The 21,200-nt window shown below is 34.9% G+C and overlaps 2 protein-coding genes across 3 annotated transcripts; one reads left to right on the top strand and one right to left on the bottom strand.

Annotated features, from left to right (window-relative positions):
• The first annotated feature begins 509 nt into the window (after positions 1–509).
• On the top strand, positions 510–10,850 carry LOC112030225 (uncharacterized). Of its 2 annotated transcripts, XM_065777785.1 has the most exons (10): positions 510–1,149; positions 1,236–1,471; positions 2,330–2,410; positions 3,640–3,981; positions 4,817–4,983; positions 5,078–5,916; positions 6,260–9,254; positions 9,954–10,050; positions 10,416–10,545; positions 10,643–10,850. In XM_065777785.1, the coding sequence occupies exons 1-7, from the start codon at positions 750–752 to the stop codon at positions 7,741–7,743; spliced, it is 3,549 nt and encodes a 1,182-aa protein (XP_065633857.1). In that variant the 5' UTR covers positions 510–749; the 3' UTR covers positions 7,744–9,254; positions 9,954–10,050; positions 10,416–10,545; positions 10,643–10,850. The 2 variants fall into 2 exon arrangements, with proteins under 2 accessions (XP_065633857.1, XP_023918685.2); XM_024062917.2 differs by having other exon boundaries at positions 10,416–10,850.
• A 1,685-nt stretch (positions 10,851–12,535) lies between these two features.
• Positions 12,536–19,582, bottom strand: LOC112030276 (WD repeat-containing protein 55). Its single transcript, XM_024062965.2, has 13 exons — positions 19,469–19,582; positions 18,409–18,675; positions 18,120–18,207; positions 17,842–18,021; positions 17,553–17,595; positions 17,359–17,415; positions 15,989–16,065; positions 15,828–15,876; positions 15,689–15,735; positions 15,512–15,585; positions 14,513–14,568; positions 13,835–13,955; positions 12,536–12,994 (listed from the first exon to the last, which is right to left on the bottom strand). Exons 1-13 carry the CDS (start codon positions 19,572–19,574, stop codon positions 12,924–12,926), a joined length of 1,236 nt encoding a protein of 411 aa, XP_023918733.2. The 5' UTR covers positions 19,575–19,582; the 3' UTR covers positions 12,536–12,923.
• Between the last annotated feature and the right edge of the window lie 1,618 nt (positions 19,583–21,200).

Below are 21,200 nucleotides of genomic sequence, written 5' to 3'. Positions count from 1 at the left end.
TAAAGTGACATGTTGGCAACCAAAACATATTCCAACCCCTTGATGTGTAATTTTTTTTGCCAAGTCAACCTTCCCAAAACAATTTCTTTTCACCACAAGCGAATTCCCCTGCTACAGCCCCATTAAACGACATTGGTCACCCAAAAAAAAAAAAAAATACAAACTTGATGCCATTCCATTCAACAACGTCATTTTCCAAAAAACAAACTTGTGTTTGTTTTTTTTATCCCCACAAACCCTCATCATTCTATTTGTAACAGGCTCAATTGTGAGTGATTTTCTAACGATCGGAGTGTGTCTCAACTTCTAGCGTGTCACTTGAGGGCCACGTAAACGACTCCACTAACGGAAAGGCTGCTTTTGTTAATGAAGAGAAATTTTAGGGTACAAAATATAAAAAAAAAATCCAAACTTAAGAGTTCTAATTTACAATTTATTTATTTAATTATTTAATTGTTTAATTGGATTGGACCAGGTTCGGGTCCGGATCTTGTCCAATTTGGCCAATTTCCGTCACAGTCTCACACCCACATTTGACATTACTCTCTGAAACCAACCCGGATCCCCCATTTCGCTCCACTGCCGATCTCATCTCCAAAACATAAATCAAAATCAAGGGAAATGGAAAACCAAATCCAGTGGATTTCAATTTTCCCCCTCAACTAATTCCCAATGCAACAACGTTAAAACTATAGCTGCATCACAATTCAAACATTTTCCAATTTTCCCAAATCCAAAAAAAAAAAAAAATGGAAGAATACCCAGAAGAGCTAAGAACTCCACCAGTGACACTAATATCCATAGTAGGTTGTCCAGAACTCCACACCCCCATCTCCAAACACCTCCACTCCGAGCAACCCCCAATCAACACTCTCGCTCTCCCCGACTTCACCAAAATCTCTGTCTTCTCCAAACCCGAATCCGACAATCCCTCCCCTTCTCCCCCGATCGGCATATTGAAGCGCGATTGGCTCTCAAAGCACCGAACCAAAATCCCTTCCGTCCTCGCCGCTCTCTTCTCCCACTCTCAGCTCTCCTCCGACCCCGCCGCGTGGCTCCAAGTCTGCTCCCATATTGACCAAATCAAAGCCGTGCTTCGTCCCCGTAACCTCAAATTGCTCGTCGTCGTCGTCCTCTCCGATTCGAACGGTACTTGCTGCGACTTTGTGTGTGGTTTTTTTGGGTAATAAGGTGAGTGATTTTGGTCAATTTTGGTTTGGTTTTGGTTTTTGCAGAGGATGTGAGTGAGGATCGGATGCTCGCGTTGCGAAAGCGTGCGGATTTGGATTCGAAATACGTCGTCGTTTTCAACCAGAATGAGTACTCACAGTCTCTTCAAAGGTTGGGATCTGTTCTTGCTGAATTGGCTAATTTGTATTATAGAGATGAAGGAAGAAGGATTAAATTGCGTATTGAGAAGAAAACCTTTAGTTCTCCAGGTCTTGAGTTGCACATTCGCTATTGCTTCAAAGTAAGTGAGTTGTTATAATTGTATTAATAAGTATTCGATTCATATTTTGAGAATTTCTCCATTGGATTATGTATATGTGCCAAATTTCGTGTTAATTGAATGTATTTTATTTACTATTTGATTTGTGTAAACAAATGTTTTGTGTATAACTTTAGAGTTAAAAATTTGAAAATTGAATATTTTATGATAAGATAGTTATTGATTTCCGATCATTTTGATATTTTGGCAACAAGCATGGTGAATGTGAACGTCAGATTACATACTCTCTTTGTTCTTTGTTCTTAACATGCGTGCCAAATTTTGCGTTAATCTGACTTATTTTCTATCTAATACATAAACTTATGTTTCGTTTAAGTTAAAAATACTTGAAATTTAGACATTTTATGAGAAGATAGTTATTGATTTTTGATTGATTTTATATTTTGTTGCAACATGATGAGTATAACAAGGCAATGTATCCAATGGTTGATTTGTCAAAATACTAGAGCGGTTTACCGTTGCAAAGAGTTGCACTAGGTGTTACTTGAATTTAACCACAACAATAACAAAGCTTTAGTACCAAAATTTTGGGGTTGACTATGGATCCCAACAAGATTAGTTAGGGTTAGCCACATGTATTCTTTTTCTTCATTTTATTCTATATGAAGTCATAGCCTTTGTTACTTAATTGACATGTCCTTTTTAACTACTTCTACTAATGTTAATATATGTATATATATATATATATATATTTTTTTAAATCTTCCTCTACCTATTTTCGTTCCCTTAACTTGAACTTGAACCTGAGTCATAATAATAATAATATTTTTTTTCTCAACTTGTTTATTTATAATCTGAATGAATGTTATGAATTGCTAGGTTGCTGTATATGCAGAGTTCCGAAGAGATTGGGGTGAAGCTTTGAGGTTTTATGATGAGGCCTATCATATACTCCGACAGGTGGTTAATTCAACTCATGGTCAATTTGTTTTCTGTATTATACTCTTTATGTAATTTTCCTGCCCAACTCCACACATAATGCCTTACAAATTTAACCTGCCACTTACCTTATACCTGTGGGATTGCAATTTCGTTTAGAAAAAAGAGAGATTTTAAATGAAAAAAAAATTTGTTTGGCTTTCTATTTTTAAGAAGATAAAGTTTTTACTATGTAGCACTAGTCCCTAGTGGAGCAGTCAAGTTACCATGGAAAAGTATTTGGAAACTCAGGGTTCCTTCAAGAGTTGCCTTCTTTGTTTGGACTGCATCTTGGGAAAAATTTTAACAGCAGATAATCTGAGAAAGAATATAATTTTGGTGAGTTGGTGTTGTAATTATAAGAAAGACATGGAAATGGGGCCTTATATGCTTTTGCATTGTTCGTTTGCTAGAGAATTATGGGATATGGTGTTGGGCCTATTTGGTGTCCATTAGGTGGTGCCTTGAGATTTTGTAGATTTATTAGCTTGTGGGTATGGCTGAGTTGGAAGACATAGAAACAACACTATATGAAAATCTATCCCTCATTGCTTGATGTGGTGCATATGGTTTGAAAGAAATGCTAGAATTTGTGAGGGGTGTGAACAGTCTATCTTAAAAGTAAAAATGCAATTTTTCCAAACACTTTTGGAGTGGATGATGGCAACGGGAGCATATCCTTTTGATAACTTATTAAAATTTGTCGATCTTTGTAATCTTATAAATTAATGTGCTTTTCATCTTGTTTACCCTAGTATACATGATGGAATTTTTTTCACATCGACAAAAATTATTAGTTATAAAAAAATAAAAATAATGGAAAATGTGTGAAAAAGTGCCTTTTCAAATTGTAGCTCATAGGGGTGCATTTCTTAAAATTGCCAGAAAACTGTGTTTTTGCACTGAATTTTTCACAGATTTAGCAAGTTTTTAATTTTGTAAAAATCATGTTTCAAAATGCTACATTTAAAATCTTTTTTTTTTCCCCAAAATGCATGTTTTCAAACCGCTGACCTAAATAGACACAAATTTAACTAATACCAAATCTTGTGAACAGCCGTCCAAAACTATCTCAATTCCATGAGGCTTATCCACATTGATAAAACAGTAGGCACTATATGTTCTTGATTCCTGTTCATTTTTTAAAAGAAACCTATCGCAAGCCATTTTAATTTTTCCCCTGAAACAAACTTTGCATATGGCTGATACAGATGATTGGGACATCAAAGAGGTTGCCAGCTATTCAACGCTTAGTGGAGATAAAAATTGTTGCCGAGCAATTGAACTTCAAAATATCCACTCTGTTATTGCATGCTGGAAAGGTTGCAGAAGCGGTTACATGGTTTCGGCAGCACAATGCTTCATATAGAAGGCTTGTTGGAGCCCCAGAAGCTATATTTCTTCACTGGGAATGGTTGAGTCGACAGTTCTTGGTATTTGCGGAGCTGCTCGACAAAAGTTCAGCAGTCATCAAAAATATTTCATCTCTAGTTTTAGCTACTGGAGAAAAAACTTTGACCGAGTGGGAATCTCGTCCAGCTTATTACTATCAAGTGAGCTCTCTCTCTCTCTCTCTCTCTCATATATACATCCCCTTGCACATTGAGGTAAAAAATAAATTATATCTGTGACTATATTTTTCCTTATTTGTCTCTAGATCTTATGTTCCTCTTTGGCTATTAAGTACATTCAAACCTTCTTCCCTGCCCTCTTCCTGATCGAGTGACAGCTCCTTTTGCAATATGGAAAGCCCTAAGGATGATTCACTAGTAGTTAAAATAGCTAAAATTGTTAAGTTTTGAATTTGGAGAGGCACAAATCCAAACTCTTCTGCTCATACCATACCGGGTGACAAAGAAATTAAGAGAGGTTGGAATGTCATTTTCTCTTTAAATGTAATGGGATTGGTGTATTCCCATCTTTTACCTCCAAAATTCTACCAATCACTCAAACCAATCATACCACGAGTTTTTAATGAACAGGATGAGAGCAACATTGAGGAAAAGCAATCATTGGAATTACATTATTTTAGATAGATAACAATGTAGTCATTCTTGTATCACCCTTTCTTAAGGCATACTCTTCTTTGAGTCAATATCAAATACATTATAGCATTTGATGGAATCAAATGATTGTTGAAACTACTTTTTATTTTATTTTTTTATTGTGTCTATGGCGCTTGTTATGAAGGGATTCAGACCTTCATTTTGGTGCCTCTATTAAAGACTCCAATTGCTGACTTATTAACAGTAACAACCACCATGCACCCTTTTATTTTTATTATTAACATTTTATTTTCTAAAATTTATTTCCAATGAGCTTAGATACCTTAGTTGAATGTAGTGATGCCCTTTCCTGACTGAACCTCAATGTTTCATCTTGAAACAGTTAGCTGCTCAATACTTAGAGGAGAAGAGATCTTCTTTCGAAATTGCACTGTCAATGTCAGAAACTGCTAATGAGATTGATAACAGTGCTGAATCTGTGGTACCTTCAACTTATGTGGGTCAGTTTGCTCGATTACTTGAGCAAGGTGACACATTTGTTATGCAGCCGTATGTGTCTTGACAAATTACTACCAAGATGTTTACTAAGATAATACATTATGCTTTCTTACTCAAGCTTGATAAGTTTTCATCTTGTTTTCAGTCTCACTGATGAAGAGTATATCCGTTTTGCTGTTGCGGAAGGAAAAAGGTTTCAAGATTCCTTTGAAATAATTGCTCTGCTAAAGAAATCATACGAATCATACAGTAACCTCAAAGTGCAGAGGATGGCCTCTCTTTGTGGATTTCACATGGCCAGAGAACATTATGCTGTTGGTGAATTCAATAATGCCAAACCTCTTTTTGAGGGTATCGCAAATCTGTACAGACAAGAGGGGTGGGTCACTTTGCTGTGGGAGGTCTTGGGTTACCTGCAAGAGTGTGCAAGGAAACATGGTGCAGTGAAAGATTTTATAGAGTACTCCCTTGAAATGGCTGCACTGCCAGCATCATCTGGTACAGACACCCAGTCTTTCAGATTCAAAGACTGTGGTCCAGCTGGTCCTGCAAGTCTAGCACAGAGAGAAGTAATTCACAAGGAGGTCCTTGTGCTTGTCAGTGGAGAGTCAGGGCTGGCATCAGTTGAGAACAGTACTAATCTAAAAATAACTGGAGATAACCCACTACACCTTGAGATTGATCTTGTCAGTCCCCTTAGATCAGTACTTCTTGCTTCAGTTGCTTTTCATGAACAGATAATCAAACCCAATTCATCCACCTTGATTACACTATCACTTCTATCACAATTACCCCTTACTGTTGAAATTGATCAATTAGAAGTGCAATTCAATCAATCTGATTGTAACTTTATCATAATGAATGCCCAAAGTTCTCCTTTAGCTTCTATGGTTGATGACAAACAAGGCCGCCGTGTAGAGACTTCTCCTTCTCTTACACTTTCTACTAACAGATGGCTACGTTTGACATATGACATCAAATCTGGTAAATCAGTTATTTATTTTGCTTTCTTTTATGTTTTGGTCGTATACAATGTTCAATCTATTAAATGGGGAGGAAAAAAAAAATTTCTAATACACACTGAGCATGTTCCTCCTACCAACAATCAATAATTATTTACAGGGAGGGCTTTTGAATTAGCAAATAACATGATTATGATTCATCCTATACATTTATTATATCTGATACGGCCAAATCTTTGTTTTTCTTCTCCTATAAATGCTCACCCTCTACTGAAACTTTTTCTTAGAATCAATTATATTATTTTTCTCTTCATTATGTCCCATTTCCTGTTGTGTTAACTGTAAGAAAATTTTATTACTCACAGATCAAAGTGGAAAGCTTGAATGCACATCAGTTATTGCAAAAATGGGACCCCATTTCACGATCTGTTGCAGAGCCGAAAGTCCAGCATCAATGGATGATTTGCCGATTTGGAAGTTTGAAGACCGTGTAGAGTCTTCTCCAACGAAGGATCCTGCACTAGCGTTCACCGGTCAGAAGGCTGCCCAGGTTGAAGAACCAGACCCACAAGTGGATCTTAATTTAGGTGCTTCTGGCCCTGCATTTGTTGGAGAGAGCTTCATAGTACCTGTTACTGTGATATCCACAGGCCATGCAGTCTACGCTGGCGAGTTGAAGATTAATCTGGTAGATGTAAGAGGAGGTGGCTTGTTTAGTCCAAGGGAAACAGAATCATTGTCTATGGACAGTCATCATGTTGAGCTTCTTGGCATTTCTGGACCAGAAGGGGAGGATGAAACCCAGCTGGGCACAGATGAAATCAAAAAAATTCAGAAATCTTTTGGATTGGTATCTGTTCCATTTCTGAAATGTGGTGAATCATGGTCCTGCAAATTAGAAATCAAGTGGCATCGACCAAAACCAGTAATGCTTTATGTCTCATTGGGCTATTCTCCACATAGCAATGAATCAACTGCACAAAAAGTTAATGTCCACAAGAGCTTGCAGATTGAAGGAAAGACTGCTGTTGAATTTAGCCATCAAATCATGTTGCCATTTCGGAGGGACCCTTTGCTGCTCTCAAGGATCAAGTCAGTCCCTGATCCTGATCAGCCGGCATCACTGCCTCTTAGTGAAAAAAGTGTACTCATTGTTAGCGTGAAGAACTCTGCTGAGGTGCCGTTGCGCCTTCTATCCATGTCTCTTGAAGTAGATAATGAAGGCATTGAAGGGTCATGTTCCATGCAACATGAACATGAAACCCTTCTGGATCCTGCCCTTCTTGTGCCTGGAGAAAAGTTCAAAAAGGTTTTCACTGTCATTTCTGAGGCTAATTCTTCAAAGCTCAGGTTAGGGACTGTGTGTGTAAGATGGAGGAGGGATTCTGTGAATGAAGAGCAATCTGGTTCTACAATAGTTTCAGTTTTGACTACACAAACACTTCCTGATGTAAATGTGGAGTTACCACCTTTGGTTGTGAGTTTGGACTGTCCTCCATATGCCATCCTTGGTGACCCCTTTACATTCCTTGTCAAAATTCAGAACCAAACACAATTGCTTCAAGAGGTCAAATTCTCATTGGCAGATGCACAAAGTTTTGTGTTATCTGGGTCTCACAATGACACGGTTTTTGTTCTCCCAAAATCCGAGTATATTCTCAATTACAAGCTTGTACCACTTGCCTCAGGTATCCAACAGTTGCCTAGATTTACTTTGACCTCAGAAAGATACTCAGCTGGGTTTCAACCCTCAGTTACTGCATCTACTATATTTGTGTTCCCCTCCAAGCCCCATTTCAAGGTGGCTGATGTGGAAGACAAGAGGAAGGAATCCATTGTGGCTGAATGAATCCCTACCCTCTTACATTTGAATAAACCAGTGATTACTGTGCTGAAGGGATGTGACGACAGGATTTTCAAAGGCATGTTGGTAGACCTTATTCCTGACTTATTTGATGATTAGACCCCACTTAACCAGTGCTTCACGGAAAATCTCTTCAAAATGCTTGTGCTTCACAGAAAATCTCTTCAAAATGCTTGAGTTCAAGACCTTTAGTCAATATTCACTGATGTATTTTTGGATATCATATTTTCCACAATTAGTCAAGTAATATTCATTTGAGGAACTACCATAAAAAATTTGATTTTCTTAGGGGTATTTTCAGTGGAAAGGCTCTTATCTTCAAAAGAATTTGTCTGATATTAGAAAATTTTTGTTTCATGTATTGATTAAAATGTTGCATATGTACTTGGAACTCTAGGGTGTGAAAAAAAAAAATAATAGATATAAATATCAAGAAATGTTTGTCTACAGAAATTTTAAGTAAATGAAAGTATTTATCTTTATGAAAGTAAATAGTAGGTTATGCAATAAGACTGTTGGTAGTACTGTCTCAGTGGTTCAGCAGCGGTGGCAACACAGAAACAGTGGCAAGTTAGTGATGCCCTAGTGGTGAGGTAGCAGGGAAAACAATGGATGCTTTGTCTAAGGTTTTGTGGAGATGCATTGTCTCTAGCAATCGTAGCAGTAATCAAATAAGCATATATGTTAAGTTATGGTAAACTGGAAGTCTGGAAACATTTTAGGGGTTTGTTTTTTTTTTTTTGTGGAAGTGGAGGTCTAGAGCTAGAGGCAATAACACAGACTGAACATGTTTTTGGTGCTAGCTATGATTATCATACAAGTAATCCTAAATTACCTTTACTGTTTCTTGTGGATACTTGAACCCTGGCCTAGGAAGGCAGCATAGGAGGATTTGGATCCGGTGCAATAGCCACCATGACCTAGCCCTTGCTATTGGCACTTGCAATGCATTTGGGTGGGGGCAGCTGCTGCCAACAGGGCATTGGCTCTTTCAATGCATCTGGATGGGGGCAGAGGAGAGAGGAGGTGAGGGGAAGGGGAAGGGGATTATAGTCTCCCTTTTTAGTTTTTATCAATAGCCGATCTCATTTCACTGATTGCCTCTCACATTTTAACATGTGAGCAGTAACCTAGCAAAAGTCCATGACACCATAGTCTCCAGCCACCAAAGCCCATGACATTGCCACCAGAGCCATACCCCAAAAAGTCTTGATTCCAAGTCAGATATCTTATCTTTTGTTTTTCTTTCTCTTGAAATGATCCTGTTTGGTTTCTGAGAAACTGTATTAAACTGGAAATTGCTTGTAATATGTTGCCTAATATGTTTATATATGGATTTGCATTGTTTTTGGATGTGAAACTTTCTGTTTTAGAGGTTTTTTTTCTTTTTTTTTGGTTTATATCGATAAGGTTGCAGAGGGAGAGTCAGTTCGGTGAGCTTTGACTTCTGAAAACCAAGGTATTTTGGGCTCTGATCCTCTGCTTTGCACCCCACAGTAAGTTCTTCACCAACAATTCTCTTTTATATCTCTCTGAATTTCCTCATACTTTCTGAACTTTGATTCATGGATTTGAATCAGAACATGTTCTCATGGCTTTACTAGTAGTACCTTTGAGAATGTGAGCTCTCTTTGTTTTGGTCCATTTATTAACCTATGTTTGGCTGAGAAATCTGAGGAAAAGAAAATTAAAGTTTTGAGTTTTTGTTTTTTGTTTTTTTGTTTTTTTTTTGGGCTTAGAAATGAAAAAGGGTGTTCCATATTCAAGATGAAAAATTCTGCTTAGTTTAAACTAAATTGTTGTTTTAGACTCAGTTGAGTGGTGTAGGCTGTAGATTCTTGAATTTTGAAAAGTTTAAACCTGTGTAGTAGAGCCCTGCAGTAAGCAAGTATTTGTAGATGCCATACTGATGCCTTTTTGCAAGTGATAAAATTTTTTTATCTTTACTTGTCTTTTATTGCTTATGATAGCAGTTGATAAAACTTTCAATATGCTTCTTGATGTTCCCATCTCTATATACAGAAAATAGTTTATGTAAATGTTTTATTTTTTTGGGCAAAGGGAAGCTGTTTTAACTTATCTTTTTCCATTGTATCTTACGATTTATGCATACTGATAGTTGGCTCCTAGGGAATGAATTGATCAATTATATCACTTATAATTCGTATTATATATTGTGTTTCTTCCTCTCCCAGGAGCACCATAACCCCGTGAGAAGTTTGAAGAGCTCTGTGAAGATCTGTGGGAGAAATCTGTTATATCTGTGAAAGAAGTGCTCAAGTATTCTCATTTGTAAGTTGGATGAGATATCTGAATGGAGTTGATAATATAAATTTTCAATCACTTTTTCTGCTCTATTGGCCTATGGTGACATGATAATATAAAATCTGAGCTTTTGTTTTTACAGTGATTATAAATGGTAAGTGAATTAGATATAACTGTAACATGAATGGGCTAACTTGCCTTTCCCTTTCTCCTTTGCAAATGCAAACCATTCATAAGTTACATATTTGCAAAGCATTGATCATTATTTAAGTCATCTGCTTGCTATTATTCTATGAGAAATATACTTGTTATATTCTTATTTAGATAAGCATAGTTTTCAAAGGAACACTGCTAATTGAAAATTGTTCTTTTATTGGCTTTACTCTTAACAGATTGTGGCTTCGAAATTTAGAGGCATTATTCTACAAAATCAAAGCAAGACCAAGTTGGCTCAACATGTTAATAGCTTGAACACGTTTGAGTAAAGAGCCCAAATCAACTAGAAAGTAGAACAAACTGATTGTATGCTTTTCCCCCCCATTCTTTCTTTCTGTTTAAGCTGAATCTTTCAGTAAGGGGTATTTATATTCATAATACTCTTTAATAATGGATTTATTAGGTTTCTGTGGAAAGGTTGACTTCATAATTTCTTGGGGGATGGGTTTCAGTCCCCAATTTAATGCCCCAGTGAGCTGTTCTTGATCTTCCTATGCTTTTGAGGGTGTGTCAGGAACTGGAGGATGTCAAAATTTAGTTCTTTTTTAAGTCTGCTCTTTTTATGGCCAGGAAATTAAATTTTGTAATAATATGACTGGTTTGGACTGTCATGGTTTGTAGTTGGCTGTAGTACAGTTATTTTTCATTTCACATGAACATCTAGGCTATCCAATTGAGCACTGCAGATTGCAAGATAAATTTGGGTCCCATCAGATTTTCATCTTGATTATTGCAAGGCTGTTCACTGCGGGGGTTTAAAGTAGTACATATCTCTCTGACCAGACAGGATCCAAGGGACATGATGGGTGAAGTGAGGATGTTATTGTTAGGAGATTCCTGTCCTTCCTTGGTTCACTCTCTCTCTACTCTCCAGAGTACAAAATTTAACTATCTAATAAGACCAATTTTGATTTTTTCACGGGTCATACCCGTTAGGGTGCAGCCCAGTGGTTGAAGGTTTGAGATGAGCTGTAGACCCATATATCTTGGGTTCGATTCCCCTGAGTTCTTCTGGATTATCTGATACACAGTTTTGATGAGTGGAGTTATGTATTTGTGGTTTATTCCTTAGGGATGGGTCCAAAGGGCCTTGCCTTGCCTTGCCGAGGTTGGATATCATAAAAACAAAAAAGTTCACGTCATGCTGAGCAGCTTAATGTCATTGATTTACAGATTACAGGGCATCTTGTTGACATTTTCTTTTGGCTTGTGAGAATGATGTGTTGGAATGTTTTTCAGTTAAACAATGTGTTTACTGTCTGCATTTTTGACAAATCCCCACATGTCAGATTGGTTGATGAACATTTTTTGATGGGTTGGTTGATGAACATATTTGTTGAAAGGCTTAAATCCCCAAATAAACAGAAGAAAGATGTTCCACCACTTTTTCTTAATTAGAGAACATTTTTGTACATAGGACATTGCTCACAGCCATATATCCGTCCTTGAATTTACAAAAACCAGATCAGAGCAGAGCTAGGCAGACAAGGTTTGTCATTAAAACAAAGTGTTAATTTCTTGTTAATTCATCGATTTCTAGCATAATAGTAAAAGAACAAAGTTTAGCAACAAAATTAATTACAGCTTAAAATTACAGTCTTACTTAATAAAATAAACATTAATACATATTTTGAAAATCTAACTGTTGAATTGCATGTTCTTAACGATCTTACTACATATGTCAAATTTTATGTCAATCAGATATTTATTATATGATCTATAAATTTATATTTTATGTATAATTTTACTTCAAAAATTTGCATTTTAAACAATTTATTGATGACATAACTATTAATCTTAAATTTTCGAGAAAATTTGCAAGTATGGAAGATATAAGAAAATGTAATCTAATGGTGAAATTATCAAAATACACCTTTAATAAAAAAAAATATTAAGATTACAATCAATTTTGTAACTAAACATTTTTGAAAATTATTTGTAAGATGTGCATGTTGAAACCTATCCCCCCTTCTCTGTGAGTGTTTAAAATTAACAAACAAGAGCGAATAATTGCTAATTTATAGAATACTTTTATCATATTCCCTCCTTTCTGCTTTTGGAACAAAACAAGGAAAGGGTATTCTCTTAAATTTTTTAAAACATTCAATTTCCTTCCTCCTCTCACTTTTAATCCTTTCCTCTCCTTCAATTACTTGCATAGTGCTAAAATCTTGTGGCTTAATAGTATTAACAATAATATCATGGAATAGAGATGATGTCTACTATACCCTTGAAAATATAAGAATCAATGCAAATTTTGCACAATTCGATATTATCTCAGAAAATTTTCACCTAATTTGAAGAGCAAAAGAGCGTTGAGCTTACTTCATTCTATATAAAAGAGGGACACGTCCAAAAACAATACCAAGTCCTCTCAGGGTCTTCAAAAAATTACAAAAATAATAAAGAGAGAACAGTTTAACTCACCCCAATCTAAATATGTCACAATCCTCTAAATTTCTCCCGGGGATAAACATTAAAAGAAAAGAGCGAGACACCAAAATTAAATACTTCATACTCCTCTCATAAAAGGTCGATCACCGCCATGAGGTAAATGGCATGGAAAACACTGCTCAGCAATCAAGATGCCAAACGAAGGTCACAAGATAGGATTATGAAAGAACTCTTGTGTCAGTTTTGCATCTGAATTGAGATGGAAGTGAAAGATCAACATCACTACCCAGCTACAAATCGGCAAAGAAACTGCCTGAACTGTTCAAATCAGTTCCTTTACTTTCACTTTTTCTCTTGGTACCTGAAACAGTAAAATATTAAAATCAAATACACACACATGGATGCCCTCTAATAAGTCACAGCCACTGTGATCCCATTAATAAATAGTCGATCCGTGGTATTCCTTCAAATGATAACCGTGCAAAGGGTCAAAAAGATATACATGGCCCATAGCATAAACATTTAAAAAAGACAAACTACTATGATCATATAAAAAAATAAAATAACATCAGTCATTTTAAGGATCAATTAGACTCTACATCATCTAAACAAGCATGAAGAAAACATAGAGAGTTGTTCAGATGAAATGAAAAACACAATAACCTGAACTCCAAATTTTAAAGCATGTGTTGGTTACAATTTCTATTGCACGATCAACTGCTAATTCCTAGCAAGTGACCGTGCTTTTGGTTTGCTTTTAAAGCAGTCACAAATGAAAATGTACTAAGTAACCGTAAGCACAATTTATCAACATAAAATCACCTGAGACAGCCATATAGATTTAACAAGTGGCCCCATCTGGGGATTCATTGAGCTTTTTATACAGCCAAAAAACATACTAGGATGTACGAAACTTTTGAACCACATCTACACTCCCTGCCACCCTAAATAGTGATTAGAACACAGTTATTCAAGAAAAATCTTATTTTGTCAAGCCCTGGTATACAAATAGTCAAAGATGTCTTCAAATGAATTGGTTTAAAAACTTAAAAGCACTCCAATTAAAAAATTAAATTAAATTAATGAAGATACATAATGATAATTGAAGCTTCACTCATTTAGCAATATTTGTCAATCACTCAATAGAAGAAAGACGTAAGATACTTTTTAACATGTAAATTCTGCAAAAGCATAGGTATACCTTTGTTAATCTTTGGATGGCTAATTTCCAAATCCATCTCATCACTATCACCGTCTGCCACAGCATCTTGACTTGTTAGAGTTTTTCCAGAATCTTGCAATAACTCATCTAAATCCCATAGCTGCATTAAAGAAATGTAGAGTGTTGATATGATGTTCATAATATAAAGAAGATACTGCAAAAACTTTCATCTATATATTTATTTATTGGTAAGTTACACACACATCTTTTGGATTGTGAACCCGCTCTTAGCCTCTACCTTGAAATTTTAAATATATATTTATATAAGCTAACAGATAGAAGTTTGCAATAAAATGTGGCAAAGATTGCTATGACATAAACATAAAAATAAACTTATTGAATAAAAACTAATACAAAAACAACTGCACAATACATGACAACACAGTGCAACATGAGGGCAGAGGTGCAAACCCATTCAAACAGTGCACTATGATAATCTAAAGAAATTGCCTTTTCTTTCCCCAAAATACTGGTGCAAGAAACTGCCTCTACCATATGAGTATCCAAATATGAAATATCTATTGGCCTTAAGGTCTTGTTCATACAAACCTCATGTAACACAGTCACATACAACCATATGATCATCCAACAATAATTACAAATTCTTACAGGTTTACCATTGTATAGTCATATCATAAAAGAGATAGAGATCCACACCTTCAACATCTCATCATGTGCTATGCTGCCAAGAAACTTTCTGTTGTGGGAAAAGGCTACAAGACCAGGCAAAAACATAGGTCAAAAAACTTGGTATAGTGATCAACAGCCAGTAATCCAGCACGAAGATAGCCAAGATTAAGGACAGGGATACCATTGACAAAATAAATAAATACAAAAACACTGACAATACATTCCCATTATTGATAAGCCCACTAGAAAATATTTGATGAAAATTTGACAATGAAGAATAATCCAAACCACAAATTCTCTTAACTACTTCTGCAGATTATCTTCTGGTTAAGATATTCTTCTCGCCCTTTAAATATAGCCAAGTTCTATTTTCGTCCTTAAAATTTAAAAAGTTATTCTCATCCCTAAAAATTTTAAATATTCTATATTTCCGTTTTTCCATCCACTCCTATTAAGTTCCGAGGCCACAAATAAAACCTAGATAATATTTCAGGGACAAAAGAACCTAAACCATATCATTTTTGTCCCTAAAATATGTATTTAGTTAGACAAGTTGACAAAAAAAGTTAACAAAAAGTGGATAGAAGGATGAAATGGGTGACATTTTAACTTGTCGGATACGAAAATATATTAGAAATGAAAATAGAACATGTACTATTTTTCAAGGGCAAAGATATTATTTTTGCCTAATTTCTTTTGTTGGAAATTTATAAAAGCACCAGTGATTCTTGAACCCATGAAGCCACCCTCCATCTTGCTCTTTTTATTTCTTTTTCTTTTTTCTTTTTTAGAAAGGTTATTGGGTGCTTTTTTTTCTAATTGGTAATTAAGCACACACTTGTTGGGTCTTGAACACACAACCTCACAATCCATCTTGCTGTTAGAAGGGGAGGAGGTACCACTTGAGCTAGAGGTCATTAACACTTCATCCTGGTCTTTACAAGGGGAGAAGATGCTATTTGAGTTAAAGCTTGTTGGCTACTTCTGGAGATAAATATTTCACAAAAGAAAAGAAGCATATATTACCAAGGCGCTCCACAGGATACTCTGAGTGCTCCGCAATTGGTTGAATGATTCTATTAGGTAATATGCCTACCAGGCTAAACAACAATTACATGAAAGTAAGTATTATAGACAGCTTAAAAAATTGAATTATTACTAGTACAAGCAGGAGGAGTGAGACATTTCAAAACAACTTCTCACCTTATGAGTCCATTCTCGGATCCAGTAATGATTCTATCTTCGTCAAGCTAACACAATGAGTTTAAAATGTTTTTGTTAAGCAAAATCATTGATAATTTGAAAGCAAACTGATGCTACAATAGTTATGATGCCCACTCACCTTCAACAATGCATCAACTGAGTTTGGAGAAAGATCAACAAAGCGATCACTGGAAACCAGAGTCACCCAGCAAAAAAGTAATAATTAACACACATACATGAGAGAGAATTTCCTGTTTCTAATAGACTGTAATCGTTTGATTTGTCAAATATGTTATATACCTGCAATCCTTGAAACACCCCCAAGAGTACAGTAACAAAGTTCCAGTTTGTGAACCGCAAACGACTTTCTGACCATTCTGACCACCATTAAAATGCCAAAGATAAGTATAAAGTCAACCATATCAAAATATGCACTAAGCATATAAATTGGCTTAGCCAAGCTTTGAATGATTTCTTTATTTTGAATCATCTCACTAAAATCATCTTAATCATCATATAATTTTCCTTTCTAAGTCATCTAGTTCCTAAACAAATGTTACTTTTGTGTTAATGTTACGCCACTCAATAACTTCTTATTGGATTAATATTTTAAAAATTCCATTGTTGAATTACAAGTTCTCGTTCTTCATAACACACACCAAATTCCATATGAACCAGATTTCACTTACAATTTAAGCCATAAACTCATGTTTTGTATATAATGTTGAAATACAAAAAAGTTGAAATTAAATTGATCCCTGATTAACTTGAAAATTTGCAAGCATATGGAGTACAAGAAGAAAATGAAAACCACTAGTGGATTTGTCAAATATACATCGAATAGAAAATTATTGAGTGGTGTAACAATTCTAAAAGTTACACCAGGTAACTTAAACCAAACATTACTTGTCTTTCCTTTCTTCCCTTTAGAAATGACTTGTGGAGGGCATTCCAAGGGAAACATATGACAAGCCTTTTTAAATCATTTGGATGACCCTCTTTTCAGTACAAATTTAGTACCAACTTTTTTTGATAAGTAAATTTAGTACCCACTTTTATTCAATCATTCCCTTCAAGTTATTTGCCGTTATTGATTAAACCGATGTCCATTGTCAAAACCTAGGAAACTGAACACGTCAAACTAGTAGTCATATATGTATTGAACAAATATCAGGTATGGATACTATAGGACAGCTATAACTCTTTTTATTTTTCTTTCCCCTCTCTCACTTACTTTCTCTCTATGAAACTAATCGATTCTTAATTAGTTTAATTATTGAGAAATATTTTATGACTTCTAGCATTTATTTTAATCTTTTAAACTAAAGATTAGAATAATATGTTTTTTAAAAATATTTATTTATATACTCTACATTTTCAAGAATTGAAATATTTCCATGTCAACATATATAGTAGACAAGTAAGATAACAAAGACTTAGACTAGTGTTTCAACATTTAACACGTGCACGGTATGATGCAGCACTAAATCACCATAACTATTGTCCAAAAATAATATCATATTACCGAAGGATCAAAAATCTTATATGGGAAACATGTTGAGTTGTTGACTATCTCTATATGTTGCCAGCAAGAACTACATCCTTGACAGAGTTGAGGCAAATTGAAGAAGCAGCAGAATCCAGTACTTAAAAGTTAGAATAAATGCTACCTTCATGAGAACAACGGAAAGTAATTCATCTTCAGAAAACTCAGACTGAGCCTGGACCTGTAAAATAAACATGGGAGAAGCTAATCAAATTGAAAATTATCCAGGTCAGTTTAAGAATAACAAATTAAACAATTTGCAATAGATATAGCAAGTATTTTATTTATTAAAAAAAAGGGGGGGAAAAAAAAGCTTACTTTATTTCTTCGAAGATTGCAAACAGACAGAGTTCCATCTCCACTTCACATTGCAAAAAAGAGGATACTTTAGATCTTTACATGAAGTTCTCAAGAAAAGAGGGAGGAAAGGAGAAAATTATCAATTGAGACAAAAAAAGAACATATTTTTGTATTCACTTAAGCAACAAACTAAGGAAACATGATACGAGCTTTCTCAAAACTGAGAATAATTCTGTTCATGCACAAGTGAGGCACAAGCAGAAAGCAATGGCATGATTAGTTGACTTTTGTTGTTAGAGAAAAGTACCTAGTTCCCAAGAGTTTCATGGAATCAGATGCATAACACATATCTGAAACGTATTCTTGATGAGCAGCAAAAGTATTGCAGCAAGTACGCTGTCTGGTATCCCAGACCTTGATACAGCCTTCATCATCACCCGTGGCAATGGTTGCTTCACTCAAGTTTATCAATCTGTTGATTGCAGCACTGCTCCGCATACATTCAAAGCATGAAATAAACATATTATTAACAGAAAAAAAGAAAAGAAAAATAACACACGATGAGAACAAGGCAGGCACACCCACCTGTGAGCGTCTTCAAGACGAGCAATTGCTGATCCAGTCTCCACATCTGTGGACAGAATTGACTTGTCCGGAGAACAAGTCACAATTGCTAACAATAAATGCAAAACCAACCATTTCATTACCCCATTATTAGGCATATTATATTAAAATAAAAATCATTATTCATTTCCCCTCCCCCCTCCCTGCCCCCCCAAAAAAAAAAAAACGAAAAAGAAAAGGCAATACTACCTTGCCCATCATTGAATGCCCCCCCAAAAAAAAAAAAACGAAAAAGAAAAGGCAATACTACCTTGCCCATCATTGATAAATCTAACAGCTCTGCAAGACTCTGTATGTGCACGAACTTTCAATAACCTTTGTGGTTTGACATTAGCGCTGTAACGGTATAGGTGAAGATCGCCATCTATGAGTCCTGCAGTGATGAGGTCCCTCGAAGGATGGAAATCTATGTCAAAAGCATTTTTTCCCAAATCTATCTCCATTTCCTCCCTTTTTTCCACAAACCCTTCCAACTTTGATGACAAATGCAAAGAGTTACGCCAATCTAGCTTCCAGCCTAACCACAAGCAAGTTTAACTTTTAAAACTTACCCCCAAAATAAACCATACCCGATCATCAAACCAGAATAGTAATTAGTAACCCCCCTAGAGGCTTTAAATACCGAGTTGATTCAGCTCATTTCAGCCAATTTCATTCAATATAATGATTTTCGCCAATACAAAACAAAACCCTTTTTTTTCTTTTCTTTTAACAACTTGGAAATTTTGGCTGCCTCAAGTATTGCAAGCTTTGTTAGTGATATTTGGTTCAATTTTTTACCAAGAAAAAAAAATAACTTTAAAGATATCAATAACAAAACTTGCAATACTTAACTGTAATGATAGCTCCATCCATGTATATACATCAATACATAAATATTTCATTCCAATAAACAAACTTAAACAGCCACTAAAATAAAATTCATAATTTTGATTCAATACCCATTTAGTAACAGCATATTTTCATTGCAAGTCCAATTACTTTCAATAAGATTCATGTATATACATCAATACAGAAATATTTCGTTCCAATAAACAAACTGAAACAACCACTACAGTAAAAAATTCATAATTTTGATTCAATACCCATTTAGTAAATGCATATTTTCATTGCAAATCCAATTACTTTTAATAAGAGTCATCAGCCAAATACAAAGAAAAATCAATATTTTTTTTCTTCAAGTTGTTAAAAATAGGCAATCAGCACCATAAAATGAATTGAAAAAAGAAAAAGAAATAAACCCAATATAGAGAGAAGCAATGAGAAGCTAAAAGAGCCATTAAAACAGAGAAAGGGAAACAAGTACTTACAGTGAGAATAGAGAAAAAAAAGAATGAGAAATTTGGAGCAGAAACGAAGGTGAGCCGCTCCGCTTGTATCAAGTATAAACTGCAAAACAATATATAGAAATGGCATTTTCGTAATTGTACATCTTAGGTCAGGTTGGCATGGTCTCATTGGGCCTGCTTCCATGTATTTTTTGATGGACTTTCTGTGCTCATATTTGTATCCACTAAAATGTGTTTATTTTGAGGCCCAATATTTTTTGTGGGATTACCATGAAGCATCAAATAGTGAGAGATGCTTGTAAGAGTAAGACTGGGGCGAACACAACTATTATCATCATCATCTTCCTATTGTTCACTCCTCCCTCTCGATCTATTGGTCTCCTTCTCCCTCTCAATCTCTCCATCCCTCTCTTTCTCCCTCTTATTAGTCTCTCACTTATTGATGGGTTAGGCTAGGGATTTCGTGTTCTTCAAAGTTCAGATGAGATGGGTGAGGTTATTTTGATTTTTGGTTTTTATTTTTTAATTAACGTTTTTTAATTAAAAAGTAAACAATAAAATAAAAATTAAGCCAAAATGGCGTAGTTTTGGTAGAGTGACGGTAACAACTCACAGAATACTAATGGAGGACTCACTTGGAAATAAATGAAACTTAAATAACTGAAATAAAAAATTGTGTAACTTAGAGGATGAAATTTGCATTTTGGCTTAAAAAATTAATAATAAAGGACTAGCCTCATCATAGGAGCTTTGTAGAAGTAATGAGGTTTTTTTTCTTTTCTTTTTTGGTTTAGTATCATAATTTTCTTTTAAAAAAAAAATTGGATAAATGTGTTTTGAAGACATGGATTAGTAGGAAGTAGGCATTTTAAGTGGAGTTCAAGATATATTTTTACCGGATTGTTTTTAAGTTTTTTTCCTATTTAATGTAAAGTTTAGAAGTATTTTTGAACCACATAAAAATTCAGTTTAAAGAGGAGAATCTTCTAATAATTAGTATAGATATAATTAGTGTGGCAATGTTGTATTATGGGCCTTGTACTAGGGATTTAGGAGGAAGGAACAATTATAAAAGGGAGGTGTGTATTTTATATTCAGTGTGTTTGTATTTTTTGAACAAATATTATTGTTTATAAAATCATTAATCATATATTTTATTTATTTTTAAAATTATAAATTATTTATGACATCATCAGTTTGACCTCAATCAGACCATAAAACCGACAATCAGTTCTTTTTTTCGGTTCTTTGACCGTACCAATTTTTAAAACCATGATACTTCCTCAATAGATTATAAAATATTTTAAACATTTTATTGTGTTTGTTTCATTGTAAAATTAGATCAAACTTAAAAATGTTTTTTTGTTGACCGTAAAACTTATTATAAAATGTTGTAAAATGTTTTACCTTTAAAAAATGCTTGAAAATTCTAAATGTTTTTCATTTTCGTTCATGGTTTGTGCTTAAAAAGTTTTACATGTTACACCCAAACACCTAGAAATTTTTTTAGAGTGAAACAAGAGTATGGAAGCTTAAACAACACAACAACAACAACACCCCTCCCCACCCCCCCAAAAAAAAAAAAAAAGCTTAATGATGTCGGCTAATGGATCACATTTTTTCTACTCCATGGATTAGGCTCATGGCCCATAATTTAACCACATTGTGAAATAGGCTCATGACTTTTATTTCTCGTACACCGTGGATAGGGCTCAAAGCCACATTTTCTCCTTAAAAATCTAGGCTCATGGCC

This window comes from Quercus suber, unplaced genomic scaffold, assembly GCF_002906115.3.
Source record: "Quercus suber isolate HL8 unplaced genomic scaffold, Cork oak 2.0 scaffold_164, whole genome shotgun sequence".
NCBI classification, from domain to species: Eukaryota; Viridiplantae; Streptophyta; class Magnoliopsida; order Fagales; family Fagaceae; genus Quercus; species Quercus suber.
The sequence above is the reverse complement of the archived record's forward strand: the minus strand, read 5'-3'. Positions and strand labels throughout refer to the sequence as shown.

What these genes read in the sequence shown, in the direction of transcription:
- LOC112030225 (XM_065777785.1), top strand. Translation starts at nt 750, where the DNA reads ATGGAAGAATACCCAGAAGAGCTAAGAACTCCACCAGTGACACTAATA. An exon ending in ACATTCGCTATTGCTTCAAA is followed by an intron (nt 1,472 to 2,329) that starts GTAAGTGAGTTG and finishes ATGAATTGCTAG; the next exon opens with GTTGCTGTATATGCAGAGTT. An exon ending in GACACATTTGTTATGCAGCC is followed by an intron (nt 4,984 to 5,077) that starts GTATGTGTCTTG and finishes TCTTGTTTTCAG; the next exon opens with TCTCACTGATGAAGAGTATA.
- LOC112030276 (XM_024062965.2), bottom strand. Translation starts at nt 19,574, where the DNA reads ATGCCATTTCTATATATTGTTTTGCAGTTTATACTTGATACAAGCGGA. An exon ending in ATTTATCAATGATGGGCAAG is followed by an intron (nt 18,208 to 18,408) that starts GTAGTATTGCCT and finishes ATTTATTGTTAG; the next exon opens with CAATTGTGACTTGTTCTCCG. An exon ending in CCATCCAAAGATTAACAAAG is followed by an intron (nt 12,995 to 13,834) that starts GTATACCTATGC and finishes TTACTGTTTCAG; the next exon opens with GTACCAAGAGAAAAAGTGAA.